This window comes from Balaenoptera physalus (genome assembly GCF_965194825.1).
Source record: "Balaenoptera physalus genome assembly, chromosome: 3".
NCBI classification, from domain to species: Eukaryota; Metazoa; Chordata; class Mammalia; order Artiodactyla; family Balaenopteridae; genus Balaenoptera; species Balaenoptera physalus.
Genome location: NC_138890.1, coordinates 113,832,501 through 113,851,310, shown reverse-complemented (window position 1 = coordinate 113,851,310; position 18,810 = coordinate 113,832,501). Strand labels below are relative to the sequence as shown.

The window sequence follows — 18,810 nt, the reverse complement described above, 5'->3', positions numbered from 1 at the left end:
TTTTTCACAGAACTAGAACAAAAAATTTCACAATTTGTATGGCAACTCAAAAGACCCCAAAGAGCCAAAGCAATCTTGAGAAAGAAAAACAGAGCTGGATGAACCAGGCTCCTGGACTTCAGACTATATTAAAAAGCTACAGTAATCAAGACAGTATGGTACTGGCTCAAAAACAGAAATATAGATCAATGGAACACGATAGAAAGCCCTGAAGTAAACCCACACACATATGGTCACCTTATCTTTGAAAAAGGAGGCAAGAATATACAATGGAGAAAAGACAGCCTTTTCAATAAGTGGTGCTGGGAAAACTGGACAGCTACATGTAAAAGAATGAAATTAGAACACTCCCTAACACCATACACAAAAATAAACTCAAACTGGATTAAAGACCTAAATGTAAGGCCAGACACTATCAAACTCTTAGAGGAAAACATAGGCAGAACACTCTATGACATAAATCACAGCAAGATCCTTTTTGACCCACCTCCTAGAGAAATGGAAATAAAACCAAAAATAAACAAGTGGGACCTAATGAAACTTAAAAGCTTTTGCACAGCAAAGGAAACCATAAACAAGACAAAAACACAACCCTCAGAATGGGAGAAAATATTTGCAAATGAAGCAACTGACAAAGGATTAATCTCCAAAATATACAAGTATCTCATGCAGCTCAATATCAAAAAACAACCCAATCCAAAAATGGGCAGAAGACCTGAATAGACGTTTCTCCAAAGAAGATATACAGATTGCCAACAAACACATGAAAGGATGCTCAACATCACTAATCATTAGAGAAATGCAAGTCAAAACTACAATGAGGTATCATCTCACACCAGTCAGAATGGCCATCATCAAAAGATCTGCAAACAATAAATGCTGGAGAGGGTGTGGAGATAAGGGAACCCTCTTGCACTGTTAGTGGGAATGTAAATTGATACAGCCACTATGGAGAACAGTATGGAGGTTCCTTAAAAATCTAAAAATAGAACTACCATATGACCTAGCAATCCCACTGCTGGGCATATACCTTGAGAAAACCATAATTGAAAAAGAGACATGTACCACAATGTTCATTGCAGCACTATTTACAATAGCCAGGACATGGAAGCAACCTAAGTGTCCACTAACAGATGAATGGATAAAGAACATGTGGCACATATATACAATGGAATATTACTCAGCCATAAAAAGAAATGAAATTGAACTATTTGTAGTGAGGTGGATGGACCTAGAGTCTGTCATACGGAGTGAAGTAAGTCAGAAAGAGAAAAACAAATACCGTATGCTAACACACATATATCGAATCTAAAGAAAACAAATGGTTCTGATGAACCTAGGGACAGGACAGGAATAAAGATGCAGATGTAGAAAATGGACTTGAGGACACAGGGAGGGAGAAGGGTAAGCTGGGACAAAGTGAGAGAGTAGCATTGACATATGTACACTATCAAATGTAAAATAGATAGCTAGTGGGAAGCAGCTGCATAGCACAGGGAGATCAGCTCGGTGCTTTGTGACTGCCTAGAGGGGTGGGATAGGGAGGGTGGGAGGAAGGTGCAAGAGGGAGGGGATATGGGGATATATGTATATGTATAGCTGATTCACTTTGTTATACAGCAGAAACTAACACCACATTGTAAAGCAATTATACTCCAATAAAGATGTTTAAAAAAATGTAATTTCAATCATTAGTTTTCATCTTGTCCCAATGAATGTAGAATTGTTAATAAGTAAAGCCTGTCTCAAACAACCTTCAAAATTGAGAAGACTTTAAAGACTATTCAATACAGAGAATCTCTTTTGTTAAATCTCTGATCAACATCTATCCTCAGCCTATTTCCAAAAGTGGTTCTTATCTTCCTAGGATAGACTTTCCCATAGATGGACAGCTCTAGTAGGTAAGAGTTGAAATATTTCTGTAACTTCAAATTTCTAGTTCTAGTTTTTCTTAATCTGGAGGATTCAGACTAAGTCAGTCATCAGTCCTTTCAGTACTTAAGGTCAGCTGTCTAATCTCAATTGAGTCCCACAGGATGACTTTACAACCAGGCTCAAACAACTACAGTCCCTAAAATGTTCCTAGGATTGACACAAGACTAAAAATTCTTCCAAATATGGCCAACAAAGTTTTAATCCTATTAAATATTCTTTTCATGTTGGGATGAGAATAGCAACAAATGTTATTCTTTCTTAGTTTTCTATTTACTCAAAGTAACATACATGGCACAATTTCTCTTCGGATTATGTTGAAATATTTATCATTAGTATTTGAGGTAAGTAAAAATCACTGATACTCCAAATGGCATTTAAATCTTTATTGATACCATTTTGTTTATGAACTAATCTAGCTACATATTCTTCCAAACTGTACCCTTACAACGTAAAGCCAAGAACTTTTCTCAATATTAAAACTTGCGAAAAGGGTTTAGGTTACCTATAAACATCAGGTACAATTCTAAGTTCTGAATCAAAAAATACTTCTAGTGCAATTAATATTAATGTTTTTCAAAACATTAAATGGAAAACTTAGTTACTTTTTTCAAATAAAAGCCACAAGAAATTAAATAATTACTATGTACATAACAACTTGCTTATATCAAATTGTGAAGAAAAGCATCATGCCAGTTGCTAGGATCTCAAATTAATACACTCAGGTTTTGTACAGTTTGATTTATTCTTTGTTGTAAAACTGCTAGATTGAAATAAGGTCTCTCTATAAACACTATGCTTTGAAATCATATAGATAATAGAGTCATTTTATAATATTTTATGGTTCTAGCATGGTATTCATTTACTTTGTTAGAAGTTATTCACAGGTCCTAAATACTAGATGATTGGAATGTCACACAAGGAAATTATCCTTGTTATTCTAATTATATAAATGTCTAATAATTATATATCAGAAAAAAAGATATTGTTTAATATTGACCGAATATTTAATACATTTTGTACTTAAATTTCTACTGGCTTTCTTAATTTTAGCTAACCTAAGATAATCTAATAATCAGTTTTTCTTTTTTACAACCAAAGCAGGCATTTAGTTTCTATTTGTGATAAATCCCAAACTTTTTTTTTTGGTTGTCTTTAAAAAGACAAGAACACTTTATAATAAGAAAACAAGAAATGCTTTTTAAATTTTGTATTATCTTGTTATTGGGAACATATGAATAAGCTTCAAAAAACAATAACAGGAACTAAAAGATATGGAGAAGGAAGAATTCCATAAAATAACATTAAAAAACAAAGCAAAGCGAAAAACAGCACACAAACACTTGGCACAGATTATTACTAGCTTATAAAACTCGGATCTGCCATTTTTGACACTTATTAAGCTGACAACACATATTAGCTGCCTCGTCTACTATAATGGTTGACCTTTTAAAATGTTAATTAGATTGTCACCTACCTGCAGTCAACATTTTTCAAGAATTAGTTCATTCTTTCTTTGTAGCTTAGGCTTATTGATCATAGAACACTATAGCTGTTTATGTTTTCTTTTATGCTGTTGGCATCATGGAAAATTACAATCATGAAATGCTTTTTAAAAATTGATTTGAACACAGTGTTTCCTAATAAAATATTTGGCAAATCTGAAATTTTTAAAATTATCTCCAACATATGTGACCTTCTTTCTTTGCTTATTTTTGTTTAAATTAAAAACTTGAACCACATGAAGGTTGTTAAGTATTGAAGGTTTTGAAAAAAATAGTTTTAATTTTGTTTGAGAGAATTCCCTTAGCAAAAGCTATCTATTATTTGTATATCCACAGTGCCTAATGTGATGATACACAGTACATTTTGATACCCCTAACTATTATGGACTAACCACTTAAAAGATTTAAAAGGATGAACGTTTGAATTTTCTTCTCTAGTTCCATATTTCTCTGGTATAGACATGTGAACAAAATGTATTTTCTAGCCGTCTCTTAAAAATTAACTAATTGCTTAATTTGTTCTGTTTGCAGTGATTGTCTCCTTAACAACATTTTTTTGCTTTTGAATTCTTTGGGGAAAATAGGAACTGTTGGCATAAGCATTTTTTGACCACAAGAAAGAAGGCTGGAAATCTTGTTGGTGACATTGATATCTGAGATGGGAGGGTGAGGATTCACATTTAAGGGTGGCAGAAATCCTGGTCTGGTTTGTGTAATGCTGTGATCTAAAGGGAAAGCTCCTGAACCGCGCCTTTCTAAAAGGGCATGATTTCTCCTGCTCAGGGGACCTGGTGGGATATTCTCCAACAATTCTGACAACAAAGAAGAAGATGGTGAGAGGATCTTTTTCTTTCCTATAAGTGTTTTGCCATCATCTAAAGTTGCAGGGAGAAGACCAGCTGAGAGCTGGGAATCAGAGCTATAGTGATTTGCTCCTGAGTTTCTTTTTTGAACTATACTTGTTAAGGTGGAAGTAAATATTGTCTGGTTAGAATCTGGGTCCCGGTCAACTGGGATGTCAATGCATTGCTGATTTCCTTCTGAAAAAAATGATTGATAATTTATTTCCTCATATGACATCTTCCTTGAGCTGGCTTGATCAAAGGCTCTTAACAAATGTGCAGTGTCTTTTATATCAATACTTTGGTGCCTAGTGATGAATCGCTTGGAAAGTGCCAGCCCATTGGTTTTGTAGGATAATTCTTCCTCTGGAGTAATATCCTGGAACTCCTCTTGTAATGAGGCCACTCTGTTCTGGTGCATTAATGAGGGGGGACTCTTGATCCAGTGTGGAGCCTGAGGTAGTTTGGGCCCGTTAGGGGCCACATGAGGCTTCCTCAAAGGGGAGCTTGGGTCCCCCATATCATCACTGCTTCCTGCGGGTTCCAGATCTTTAAAGGCAAAAAGTGTCATTTCAGTTTCAGAAGAATGTGATAGTGGCAATGAGGCTGTTTTTAAGTCTATTTCTGAAGGAGTGGCACAGGTAGCTGGGGAATAACGCTCATCCATATCCACAGGAGGCATATTTAAGTACTGTTTGGTAGTGTGCCTGCCAGAGGGCGATTTTGCTGTCGTTATGATAATGACCTCTTTCCCTTTTGCCTTGCAAGCACTAAGTAGGACTTTCAGGGTCTCTCTGTCTTCTGAATTTATAGCATAAACAAGGGCCGAGTAACTAGAGTGGTCTTGCAAGCTGAGGTCAGCCCCACTCTCTAGGAGCAAAGAAACAACTTCAGGACCAGCTTTTTCTAAGCAAGCATGCATCAAAGCAGTTTTCCCAGATTTGTCCTGTATGTTGGGATCAGCATTGTTTTCTAATAGGTATTTAACCATTTTGGCTTTACTGACACTCTGGTGATCAACATGTTTGGTCTTACAAGCAATCATTAAAGGTGTTTCCCCTCGGTCATTGCTCTCATTAATGTAGGCGCCACCTTCCAGCAAGAGTCTTGTAAGGCGAAGCCGGCTCTGATGGACCGCTTTGATCAGGGAATTTCCATCACTGGAAATTTCTATACCTTCATCCATCTTCAAAAGTCAGAATCAATACCTGGTTAGGAAAGAAGATGAAGAACAAAAGATTAGCCAGAGTCAATGTCCCAATTTATATTCATGTTGTTATTCACAATTAATTTCTGAAATATGTATAGATAAAGAAGCCATAAATAAGATTATGTTATTAATAAATATAGAGCAAAATTTGAAAAATTTAGAATAGTAACAACCTTTAGGGAAGTTCAAACTAAAATTTACTTTCCCAAAATCTTCACTGAATATTTATGACATAACACTAGCCTAGTACTTCTCTAAATCCCACATCAATTAAACAATAATCCACTTAGTTTCCACCTGTGAAAAATATTTTTAAAATAATATTAAAATGCAAATTTAAGCAAAAAAGCCAAAATTCTGTGTAACTGCAACTGAATCAACTAAAATAGAACATGTTTATGATAGCTTAATACAAAAAAACTTCTTAGTATTAATTACTTAAACATGCTTTTCAGTTAAATAATGCAATTAAGATCTAAATTTTCAATATGAGGGGCATTTCGATGTTTCTTTTTTTTTTTTTCCACTTTTAGAATCAAACTCAGCTCTTCCTCATATTTACACTAACTTGAATGATTTCTTTCAATTCTAGAATTGCATGCAGTTCTCTCAATTTCATTCCCATGGGTTTAACACTTCCCTTAGCAAACGTCATCCCAGGGACAGTTTGGACTTTGGCTTATTTTGAATTTATTTATTTATTTATTTATTTTTGGCTGTGTTGGGTCTTCGTTTCTGTGCGAGGGCTTTCTCTAGTTGCGGCAAGCGGGGGCCACTCTTCATCGCGGTGCGCGGGCCTCTCACTGTTGCGGCCTCTCTTGTTGCGGAGCACAGGCTCCAGACGCGCAGGCTCAGTAGTTGTGGCTCACGGGCCCAGTTGCTCCGCGGCATGTGGGATCTTCCCAGACCAGGGCTCGAACCCGTGTCCCCTGCATTGGCAGGCAGATTCTCAACCACTGCACCACCAGGGAACGCCCGATGTTTCTTTTAAAGGATGAAAAATATTTGGACTACAAGATGTTAAAATAACTGACATAATGTCTGGAATTCACACTGAGATAGGAATGGTGAGCATGCGATCATGCATTTTTCTTGATTCCATTACTTAAATTATACACTGACTAGGTTATGGGGTTAGCAACATACTATTGAGTTAAATTTTGACAGTTGCTCCAAAAAAGTTTTCTAGGCTAGAAACAAGTGAAGACATATAGACTTTAAAAACACTTTATTATCATTAAAACTGAAAATTATTTATGCTTAATTTATTTAAATAATTTAGATTCAGGAATTCCCTGGCGGTCCAGTGGTTAGGGCTCTGCGCTCTCACTGCTGAGGGCCTGGGTTCAATCCCTGGTCGGGGAACTAATATCCCACAAGTCATGGGGCATGGCCAAAAAATAAATAAATAAATACATAAATACAAATTTAGATTTAAACTTATTCAACAGATAATTTCATTAGGTGATAAGAGTTATGTCTTTATCGAGAGCCAAGGAAATGTTAGTCTTGTAACAGTCCTTAGAGCTGGGGAGAAAAATCAAATAAAAGTTTGTATAATATTTAAATCTATTTCATTGAATTGTATAGCTTTGAGAAATCAAGAAGTATTATTTATTCTACTCATTTACTTTTAAAATAAAGAATATGGGACATGAATTTCTATTGTATAGTAGAATAGATAAGGGGTCCCCAATCCCCGGGCCACGGACCAGTACCAGTCTGTGCTGTGGCTTGTTAGGAACCAGGTCGCACAGCAGGAGGTGCGTGGCAGGCAAGCAAGCGAAGCTTCATCTGTATTTACAGCTGCTCCCCATCGCTCACATTACCGCCTGAGCTCCGCCTCCTGTCAGATGAGCAGCGGCTTTAGATTCTCATAGGAGTGTGAACCCTACTGTGAACTGTGCATGCAAGTGATCTAGGTTGCACTCCTTATGAGAATCTAATGCCTAATGATCTGAGGTGGAGCTGAGGCAGTGATGCTAGCGCTGGGGAGCGGCTGCAAATACAGATTATCATTAGCAGAGAGGTTTGACGGCACAGAGACCACAATAAATCAATTGCTTGCAGACTCATATCAAAACCCTATCAGTGAGTGTCAAGTGACAATTAAGCTGCATCTGGTGGCAGGCTTTATAGTGGCAAGTGAATTGATGTACTTCAATTGTACAGCTGCATCTGGTGGCAGACTTTAAGTCAGAATCTGATACTTATTTTAGTCCGCGTGTGGCCCACCCATTGTTTTATTTACCACTTCCGTCCACGCCTCTTTCCCCGCACTGCGCACTTGTCTCAGTCACAGTTTTGGTAAGCCCACAAGCTAACCGTAGCCAAAATGAGTAAAAAACAAACGTTGCTGGAGAGCTTCTTTGAAAAGGGGAAAAGACACAATGATGAGACAGCAGAAGACTATTAATTAAGACTGCCAACAAAAAGAAAGCTGCATTTAAAAGAAGATACCAAGAGTCCTACTTAAATTACAGGTTCACTGCAACAGGTGATTCACATTCTTCAAGCCCGCTCTGTATAATATGTGGCTGGCTATCCAAGGAAGCCATGAAACCTTCAAAACTGCTTCGCCACATGGAGACCAAGCACCCTGCATTAAAAGACAAGCCTTTGGACTTTTTCAAAAGAAAAAAACGTGAACACGAAAAACAGAAGCAATTATTGAAGGCCACCACTTCATCAAATTTGTCTGCACTGAAAGCATCATTCTTAGTGGCTAACCGCATTGCTAAAGCTAAGAAGCCCTTAACTATTGGTGAAGAGTTGATCCTGCCTGCTGCTAAGGACATTTGTCATGAACTTTTAGGAGAGGCTGCAGTTCAAAAGGTGGCATGTGTTCCTCTTTCGGCTAGCACCATAACTAGATGAATTGATGAAATAGCAGAGGATACTGAGGCGCAATTGTTAGGATTAATGAGTCACCGTAGTGCGCAATCCAGGTTGACAAGTATACCGATGTTGACAACAAGGCAACAATGCTTGTTTTTGTGTGATATATTTTTCAGGAGGATGTGCATGATATGTTATGTGCACTTTTTTTGCCAACCAACACCACAGCTGCAGAACTATTCAACTCTTCGAATGATTGCATATCAGGAAAACTGAATTGGTCATTTTGTGTTGGTATATGCACAGACAGAGCGGCTGCCATGACTGGACAGCTTTCTGGTTTCACTACTTGGGTCAAAGAGGTTGCTTCTGAATGTGAGTCTATGCACTGTGTCATCCTAGAGAAATGCTGGCTAGCCGAAAAATGTCACCTGAACTTAACAACATTTCGCAGGATGTGCTTAAAATTATCAACCACATTAAAGTACATGCCCTTAACTCATGTCTGTTCGCACAGCTCTGTGAGGAGATGGACGCAGAGCACACACGTCTTGTCTTATACACACAAGTGAGATGGCTTTCTAAAGGTAGATCACTGGCCAGAGTTTTTGAGTTATGAGAGCCACTCCAGAGATTTCTTTTAGAAAAACAGTTACCACTGGCAGCACATTTCAGTGACACAGAATGGGTCGCAAAACTTGCTTACTTGGGCTTCCCTAGTGGCGCAGTGGTTGGGAATCCGCCTTCCAGTGCAGCGGACACGGGTTCGAGCCCCGGTCTGGGAAGATCCCACATGCTGCAGAGCAACCAAGCCCGTGAGCCACAACTACTGAGCCCGCGTGCCACAACTACTGAAGCCCGTGTGCATCGAGCCCGTGCTCCAAAACAGAAGCCACCGTGATGAGAAGCCCGCGCACTGCAACGAAGAGTAGCCCCCGCTCGCCGCGACTAGAGAAAGCCCGCGCGCAGCAACGAACACCCAACACAGCCAAAAAATACATAAATTAAATAAATAAATTTATTTTTAAAAAAAACAAAAAAAAAACTTGCTTACTTGTGTGACGTATACAACCCGCTCAACGAACTCAATCTGTCACTTCAGGGGAGAACGACAACTGTGTTCAAGTCGGCAGATAAAGTGGCTGCATTCAAAGCCAAACTGGAATTATGGGGGTGACAAGCGAACATTAGGATTTTTGACATGTTTCAAACATTAGTAGAGATTTGGAAAGAGACTGAGCCAGGGCCTTCTTTTTCCCAGCTGGTGCATGATCACCTATCTCAGCTTTCAAAAGAGTTTGAGCATTACTTCCCAACTACAAAAGACCCCCGAACTGGGAAGGAATGGATACGTGACCCATTTGTGAATAAACCAGGTGAATCAACTTTGTCCAAGCTACAAGAGGATCTGCTGCTTGAGACTGCAAATGATGGTGGCCTTAAAAGTATGTTTGAAACAACTTCTAATCTCCATACGTTCTGGATTAAAGTCAAGGTGGAATATCCTGAGATTGCCACAAAAGCACTGAAAAGCCTGCTTCCATTTCCAACATCCTATCTTTGTGAAGCAGGGTTTTCTGCAGTGACAGCGACCAAAATGAGATCACGGAGGAGACTGGACATAAGCAACACACTTCGGGTTACTGTCTCCCATCACCCCCAGATGGGACCATCTAGTTGCAGGAAAACAAGCTCAGGGCTCCCACTGATTCTGCATTATGGTGACTTGTATAATTACTTCATTATATATTACAATGTAATAATAATAGAAATAAAGTGCACGATAAATGTAATGCACTTGAATCATCCTGAAACCATTCCCCCCCTACCAGGGTCCGTGGAAAAATTGTCTTCCACGAAACTGGTCCCTGGTGCCAAAAAGGTTGGGAACCACTGGAATAGATAATAAATATAATGACTTCTTAAAAGAAAGAAGAGATAAAGAGAGCAGAAAGAAAGTGAAGAAAAAAGGGAAAGACAGACATGCACATAGAAATTAATTCAATTGTTAAACAGCTATAAGCTCCTAATATTTGCTGGGCACTGAGCTACAAAGGTATAGGCCCTAGCCCTGAAGAGGTTACATAGCTGTTTGGAAGAGTTACTGTTTAAGCAGCTGGTTATGAGTTAAAGTCATGAGAACACACAGACTTTAATGGTTTGAGGACTGAAGGGGCTTCACAGAGGCCAGCCATTTGAGCTAAACCTTGAAGACTGTGAAAGAGTTTGGCAGGCAGAAAAAGGAGGAAAGGAAAAGTAGAGAACACTCCTTGTGCAAAGACCTAGAGGCTTAAAATAGCACAGTTATTTATCACAAATCAGGCTCTACACCATACTACAACCAAACTTTAGGAAAATATTTTAGCAGATGATTATAGTTACGGTGATGTGGCAGAACACATACATCTAATTTTGCCCCTTCCTGAAACTCCCTAAAAGTAAAGATTTTTTTCTAAAAAAACATAAACTCACAAAGATAGCAGGAAAAGGAGAGAAGATGACAAACAACATTTTGGAAGCCGGAAAGCAGATGGGCCAGTGGTAACTGACTGAGCCAACCTGAAAAGGCTGTGCCTCGAGTCATCGGTGGCAGAGTTGAGAACTAAGCCCATGTACACTACAGAATCCTTGAAAGAGGCGGCAGCAGGAGGCCCTATAACTAGGGGGTGGAGAGTACAGCTAAATAAGGAGGGCTAGGAGAAAAGCTGTTAGAGAGGCAGCTGGATCCCTAGGTCTTGCTCCGGGAAGTGCCGTGGTCCTACCTTGGACCAGCAGAAGCAGCATTACCTGAAACTTGTTAAATATGCAAAATCTCAGGCTCCATCCCAGATCTACTGAGTCAGAGCCTACAATTCAACTAGATCCTCAGGTGATTTGCATGCACATTGAAGTTTGAGAAGTGCTCCTCCACTCCAAGCCACTAGGAGATAGAAGACTGCCCCTCTTCCACCTCAAAAGATGTCCAGTGGTTTGTTCTCCAGAAATGGTGAAACAGAGAGTCTCTGGACTGAGAGACACTAGGCATGTTTGAGGACAAGAAAATAGGAGAATAAGTGATGGTATGTTTACTGACCACTGAGTGAAGGGACTCACAGCCTGCTACCCCAACTCAGCTCCGAGAACGATGGCAGCCATATCTTTATCCTTTAGAAGAAAACTGCTATACTCTTCTCTCAAGAATCTGACCTACCAAGGAGAAAATACCTAAGAGTACTGATCACAGGGATTCCCCAACATGCCACCTAGATCATCCCACAGTGTGGCTTAAAGGTCACTCATGTGAAAAAGCTTCATATTAGGTTTTTAATCCAAGCCCTTTAATCATGAGCATGAAAACAAAAAAGCCTCTTACATTAAAGACAGAGAGCAGAACTAATAGAAAAATCAACTTGGAGAAGACGGATATTAGTCCGAAAAATGAAAACTTCAAAACCTCAATATCCTCAAAGGGATAAGACGATGTTGTAACCATGAAACAGGGATAAGAATCTATTAAAAAGAATATTCAGAGATCATAAAAAGCTCTCAAAAGAGAAAAACATGATACAAACTGCAAAACTCAATAGAAGGGTTGAATAATAACATTGATAAAAATCTCTAACACAGTCAAGCAAAAAGAATAGAGAGAAAAAAAAACAAGAACATTAGAGGACTAGATCAGGAAATCCAAGATCCAACTAATAGAAGTTCTTGCAAGAGAAAATAGTGGGGGTGGAGGAAGGGGTGAGCAGGAGAGGAAATGATGAATAAGATCAAGAAAATTTTTTAGACATGAGGGACATGAATTCCCAGATTGAAAGGGCCCAAAGAGAACATAGCACAATGGATGAAGACAGACCCTGACCATGGCACATGGTTGTAAATTTCCAGAACACTGAGAACAGAGAAGATTTAGGCAACGGAGGAATATTTTTTAAAATCTGAAGGAAAAATGATTCCCAGCTTAGAATTCTCTATCTAGCCAAACCATCAGTCAAGAATTGGGATACACTCTCAAGAATCTACTGAAGAATATAATCTATCAAGATGAAATGGTGGAACAAGAAAGAAGAAACAAGATCTGGAGATCATCATAGAGGAAAGGCACCGAAAACCCCCAAGAAGATGGTGAGAGGAGATGCCAGGATAATGGATGTGCACAGACATCCTCTCTGAGATCATGCTGCCATTTTACCATCTTGTTAACTGACGACCAAATGCCCAGGTAAGCCTGATCTCAGTTCTTTAATTGACTTGCTTTGTCCTGACCACATCTCTGCTCTCCCCTCCATACCCTGCTTTCTGGGGCAGCCACTGGCACTCATTTCAGCCCTACTCAAATGTTCTCCTTTGACCTGCTCTGAGATCTGGGGATAAGTCATGGTGAGCTTAGGAGGAGAAAGACTCAAAACCCATTGCCTTTGCATATCCACTATCTGCTCTACACTGCAGCCTGCCAGAAGTCCTATCAAGGTAAGCCCCATGTTTCCCAGGACTCACTCATGACCTTGCCCAGAGGGGCTCTTGTAAATGCTCAGGAATGCTGAGCTGAACTCAGATCCGGAGACTGTTCAACTTATGTTCTCCTGAGAAATTTTGCCATATATTGTTAATATTGATCTTTCTTTATTCATCTAATTTTGTGCTTTCTACCCAGTTTTCCAAAAATAAACAATTAATTTACTTAAGGATCACATGCGAGTGGGAAACTCAGAAAACAAAAAAGCAAAGGAACGATTTACACAATAGTCAAGACTAAGTTACCTCTTGGTGAGGGTTAAGGAGAACAATACAATTTGGGAGGGACACACAGAGGCTTTTAAGGTTCAGGTAATGTTCTGTTTCTCAACCTGGGTGGTGTGTATATAGGTGTTTGTTTTATTATTATTCTTCAAACAGTATATATTTCATGTACTCACCTGTATGATATTACTATTCTCTTTTGTAAAATGGGAAATGTACACAAAAAAGAACATAGCATTTATGTAAGAATGTTTCATAATTAAAATGTAGAAAGAGCCGTAGTAAGTCTTAGTTTTCACAACATAAATCACTTTTTGTGGTGTTATCAATAGTATTTACGCCTAGACTTTCAAGGAATTTCAGCTAGTCAGCTACTAATAAGCAGTATTCAAAAGAATATACTTATTCGTTTCCTCTTTAGTTTCATTCAGGATGTTAAGCAAAGAACAACCACTAGATATATACATCCATAAACATAATAAAAGTTAACACATGAAATACATGATTTTTGTCCTCCGTGCAATGTTCTAAAAAAGCTATTCCAGAGCCAACATATCTGCAACTCAGCAACCTAGGAATTTAGGGCTGGTTGACAGATTGGGTCCCAACTCAGAGGTTTATTCTGAATGCGAAACATTTGCAAAGAGCTCACATGAGACAGTGATCACAAAAGAAACCTTCTTTTAGCATTTTTCATATACAAATAGGTTTAAAAAAGCAAAGAGACTTATAGAAATGAGCTGGAACATAATATAAAATATAGAACTGCCATTCAAGAAGAGATAACAGTATCAATCATGTAAAAACACCTTTGACCAAAAGTAGCATTTGATAAACAGATATTCAAATGAGAACCAGTTGCCAGATACCAGATTTCAATATTAAACTTTCATATAGTTTCTAGTATGGGGGCCAATGTTGTTTTAAAAAAAAGTCTTAAAAGAATCTTTTGGAAAGACATTCAAACCTTTTCACTTATCCTCATGTAAAGATCTTTCTCCACAGTGCTAAACCCGGCCACTTCCTGCCATAACTTTCCCTCCCCACACTTGGCATCAGGAAGTTCTGGGAGAAAAAGGGGGGCTGGCTGCGATGCCTGAGGAGGGCAGTGGCCCCGCCGTGGTCCTGTGGAAAGGGAGGGTGCTATGGGCTCCAGGGCCTCAGAGAAGCTGGGCAAGTGACACCACTAGCCAGTGGCAACTAGCGAATATATCTACCGTGAGGCCGTAGGCAGACCTCGCCCCTTAGTACTGCAGGGCTGTCAAGCAAAAACAACAAAGGCTTACGCTTTGCTCATTATAAGGACTTCTAAGGCCCACTGGATTGCTCACTTTTTAAATTGTTCACATTTAATAGAGCAATTTTGAAATTGTTTAAGCATTAAATTTTTCAGAAAAAAAAGTTATCAGGTACTTTATCTTCCATGTGTATACATGTTAGGTTTCCTAGTGTCTCATTTCGTAATCAGTAGTTTATTGGACTAATTCCCTTGTCTTCATGCCTTCACCCTCTTTCAGTCCATTCTCTTATCTCATCGATTCGCACGTCAAAAATGCCGATACTGAAGTTGATTTATTTACTCTTCATAGAGGTAAGCCCCAGCTGGGATGAAAACCACATCTCTAGCCTACAATGATCCTAGTTCAGAAATGTTCCCGCCTTCTGTGTCCTCCTGTGAAACATCCTTACTGGGCACCTAGTGCTAATACTGTATTAACATTCAGTCAGACTCTTATAATCTAGCTTCTAAATGATTCCCCAGTTCAGTTACACCTTCCAAACAGAGAGCACTTCAACTGGAGAAAGTCTGAAAGTCAGGTAGACCCAGATTTCCATCCTGACCCTCCTAATCACTAGCTGTTGCCCTGGTCAAATCTCTCAGCCTCTCAGAGTCTTGAGCTCCCCATCTGTGGAAGACAGTCATGAAACATTCGTCCCCTGGGGGCTGGTAATGAAATCAGACAACATCCAGAAAAAGACTATCCTGTTGTGCCTTCATACTCACTGCGTTCTTCTTTTTAAAATTTTTATCTCAGAATTTAGCCATCTTTTATTTTTATCATGTCTCTAATCCACAGGCTATTTAAATAACATAAAATATTTAAAATGTTGTTTTTTTAGAATCTGTAAATAATGGTTTGTAAATATAAATGGAACCTAATAAGTGAGCTATGGAAAAAGATATCCTTTAAGTGCATTTTCCTTATAATTTCCAAATACAATAATTTCTGCATTATTATAAGATGTTAATTATTAAACAGCTGGATAAATTGCTTTTGATTTTAAAATTAGAATGTCTTTAACTTTGCTTGTAATTCATCATGGCACATTGCTCTGCTCTTTTAGTGCCTCTCTCCATCTCCCAAGGCCCCACTAAAATTACAGTTTAGTTATTTTTTTTAAAAGATATCTATTCTGAAGAACACAGAAAACTGGAAGAGAGATATCATCAGATGACCGATTTCAAACAAGCTGTGGAGACAGAGGCGGGGGTGGTGGTGTGGTAAACTGCCTTAGCATAGCAGAGGCTACAACATAAAGCCCCCGGGAGGTGGCCCCCATGAGAAGGAAGCCAGCTTACCCACAGGACCCCGGAAGCTTAGGACATGGAGGTTCCAAACAACACCGAAAGTGGCAATGAGGCACGGGGCTGAACATGACAGGATGGTTGGATAGAACAACCGGACCCCCAGAACTTTACCCCACCCCAAGCAGACAACCACTCTCTTAGGCAAGAAAACAAAGATTCATTCTCTGAACAGATTGATCAGGTAGGCTCCAACCTTGGAAGCTGTGTGCTGAAAACGAGAGAAAGTGAGTCTACAGGCTGACTGGTGAAATTCCCAGCTACCACGGGACTGGAAGGCAGGAAAAAGAAGTAAAAAGCACTGGATCTTAGAATTATGAGCCCTACTAAAAATATCTGTCGATAAATGAAGCAATTCAAACTATAACTACATTCACCCCTCCAGACACCCACTCTACATGGAAATAGAAAGTTACCTGAAAACATTATTCAAAATTTCATACTTCACTTTTTCTCTCCCTGGACGAGTTTTCTGTCAGCCAGCTGTCAGTTCCTACTGAAGGAAATCAAAGCTATTCAGAGCTACATAAATACCTATAATTTGTTCCACACATCTCTCCCATTTGGAGTCTAGTTTTTTAATTCCTTGTTAAGAAAGACATCCCCACAGTGTTTGTGCAGTTAATCATATTTCACTGATTATGACTCTGTAAAGTGTCTGGAGTGGATTCTGTGCACGGCAATCCAGTGTGTGGTGTGTGTGTGTGTGTGTGTGTGTGTGTGTGTGTGTGTGTGTGTGTGTGTGTGTGTGTGCGCGTGCGCGCGTGTGCGTGCAGGAAGCAGTCTACCCTGCAAGGACTGCTGAGGTTGGAAAGGCTGCAGCACTCACCTGGTCTGCCCCATTCTGTGCAGGTGAGGTGGCTGAGGAGGGAAAGGTACTCTTTCTCTTACTCACCTGATTGCCAGGACTTAACTAGATGTTCCTGTGTCCCTTCTCTTATGTCTCCTTGCTTCTTACAAAGTAGGGTTCTGTTTTGAGTACCTAATTTGTGTGGTATCTAACACGGCAGTGCCACATGGGCCGAGGTGCTTTAAATGCTATCTTGGAGGTGATAGGCTTGGTGTTTCCTGTGACTTTTTCTCCCCAAGCCACCCCCAGTTTTCCTGTCATTCAGAAAGAAATTTTATTTTCCTCTGAGCCTCTTACTCCACCTCCAGATAGGATTTATGCTCCCTCCCAAAAAGCTACTTATCTGGCCATGGTGGGGGAGGGCAGCAAGGGGGTGGAAATTAACAAATGGGTTTCAAGTTCAAAATTCAGCCCCTCACCTTTGCCCCAGGATGCCCTCTGTGCTGCCCACAAGGGGACCAGAGGAGGCAGCAGACTGTGTATCAAAGCCTGGGGCTCTGTCTCCTCCCAAGTTACCGGCTCTTGAGAAGTTGTTCCTTTGAGCCTCTGTTTCCTCATTCCTAAAGTGGGGATAATACCTACTTTACTGAAGATGACTGAGAGGAGTTTAGAAGATCCTAATATATTTGCCACTTAGGAATTCAATAATGTCAGGTTCTAAACATATTATCACTAAACGTGAATGCTCTGGGCTAATGGGGTCTGAGAATGGGGGCTAAGGTGCCTATACCAACAGTTTCTCCACCTTCTGTGGGCATAAGATCACATGGAGAGTTTGTTAATAAGATTCCAGGCTCCACTCCCAATAGGGGGTGCTTCCCGTGCACGCTCGGAAAGAATCTGTGACAAACTCTTCATTCTTCATCCCAGTCCCACTACCTATTAGCTATCAATCCCTGCCTCAGGCTCCCACCAAGCTGTCTCCATCATCACCTCCAGGCCACCTGATGCTCAACTCTCCCGCACACGAGTGAAGGGCAGAGATGCCTGCCACGCCTAGAGAGGGGCAAAGGGAGCCCACAGGCTCAGAGAAGAGTACAGCCTTGAGTTAGAACAGGCCAGGTCCTGGAGGTCTGCTGTCCTACCCTTCCCAGACAGGTCTGAGAAAGTCCAGAGTTGTAGTGGGCAGCCCAGGCCAGGATGCAGAGGCCAGCTGCACCTGGAATGAGGCAAGCCTGCCTGCCACAAGCAAAATATATGTCTTCTCCCCATGCAAGGAAAGGGTCAGAGCCAGAACAAAAGATGCAGCTGAGACTGTCCCAGGAAACATAGTGACTTGCCAGGAAAAGTGTTCTCTGGCACCAGCTTGAAAGAACTATTTAGAAACTGCCCAAGAGGGAGGAGTAGCTGGTAAGGTTTGCTGTCTTTCCCACACGTACCCAAAAGGGCTGGTTACTTCTAGTTACTTCAGCTGTCCCCCAGGTCCCTGGGGCTGGGCCCTGGGGGAGCTGCACTCCCACCCCCACCCCCTTCCCAGCGCACACACATAAAGACACGCCAACCTATACCTCCAAGTCTCAGGGAACCAAGGTGATGGGATTTCTAGGCTGCTGAGGATTCTGGCAGCGTCTTCACAGCCCTCGCTGGCTCAGCTTTTCCTGAGAGGGGGGAGGGAGCGAGCCCGAGGTGCTGTCGGAGAAGGGCAAAGGAAGGTGACTGGGGCGACAGCACCGGGACACCGATGGGGGCGGGGTGCGCGTTTCGTCGCCTCGTCTCGGAGCCAAGGCACAGCTGGCAGGCTGAGGCGATCGCCGTCCACGAGAAGGGGTTCTGCCCAGAGCCGCTGCGGAGCGGTCCCCGCACCGCCCGCCTGGAGGACACGGCCCTCCTTTGGGAAATGGCACGCCCGATGGGAGCAGCCATTGCCCCCATGCTTGGGCAGGCGCACCTCTGGACCCCAGTTATCCGACAAGGGGACTGGGGTCCTGGTGCCAAAGCTGTGCGCCCCCAACAGCTCCGGGGACCCAGCTGCCCGCACCTGTGTGGCTCGCATTTGTGGAGACAGTGGCTGCAAACGGCTCCGCAGCCCCCTCTGGCCCGCCTCCGGCGCCCAGCCTGCACCTCCCGCCGCCAGGCGGCCGGAGACACCTGCGGAGACACGTCCAAGTCCGCCCCTCCGACCCGCGCGCTCTTCCGGCCGAGCGCGCGCCGCTCCCGCTGCGGCGCCGACCCGCGCCCGCGAGGCCCCTGCCCCGGATCCTCTCAGACATCCCGCGGCCGCCGGCTACCCTCATCACGTCCCCAGCGCTGCAAGGCCGAGAAGGAGGCGAAACCCGCATGCCGGTGGGGTCCAAGCCCGCGCCGCCGCAAAGCCCGAGCCAAGA

General features: G+C 41.5%; 1 protein-coding gene and 1 long non-coding RNA gene across 6 annotated transcripts in view; both read right to left on the bottom strand.

Annotated features, from left to right (window-relative positions):
- LOC309659071 overlaps positions 1 to 18,810 on the bottom strand; it is a 128,705-nt gene that overhangs the window by 13,931 nt on the left and 95,964 nt on the right. The window lies entirely within an intron of this gene.
- The window catches only part of ANKRD34B (ankyrin repeat domain 34B), a 77,394-nt gene continuing 60,228 nt past the window's right edge, over positions 1,645 to 18,810 (bottom strand). For 2 of the 5 annotated variants that reach the window (XM_082458130.1, XM_082458128.1), the window contains 3 exons: positions 17,995 to 18,115; positions 9,382 to 9,486; positions 1,645 to 5,487 (listed from right to left, as the gene is read on the bottom strand). In XM_082458130.1, coding sequence (XP_082314256.1) covers positions 3,930 to 5,465 — 1,536 coding nt within the window. In that variant the 5' untranslated portion in view covers positions 5,466 to 5,487; positions 9,382 to 9,486; positions 17,995 to 18,115 and the 3' untranslated portion in view covers positions 1,645 to 3,929. The remainder of the gene's footprint in view (positions 5,488 to 9,381; positions 9,487 to 17,994; positions 18,116 to 18,810) is intronic. The other 3 variants (XM_082458132.1, XM_082458129.1, XM_082458131.1) reach the window with 3 other exon arrangements.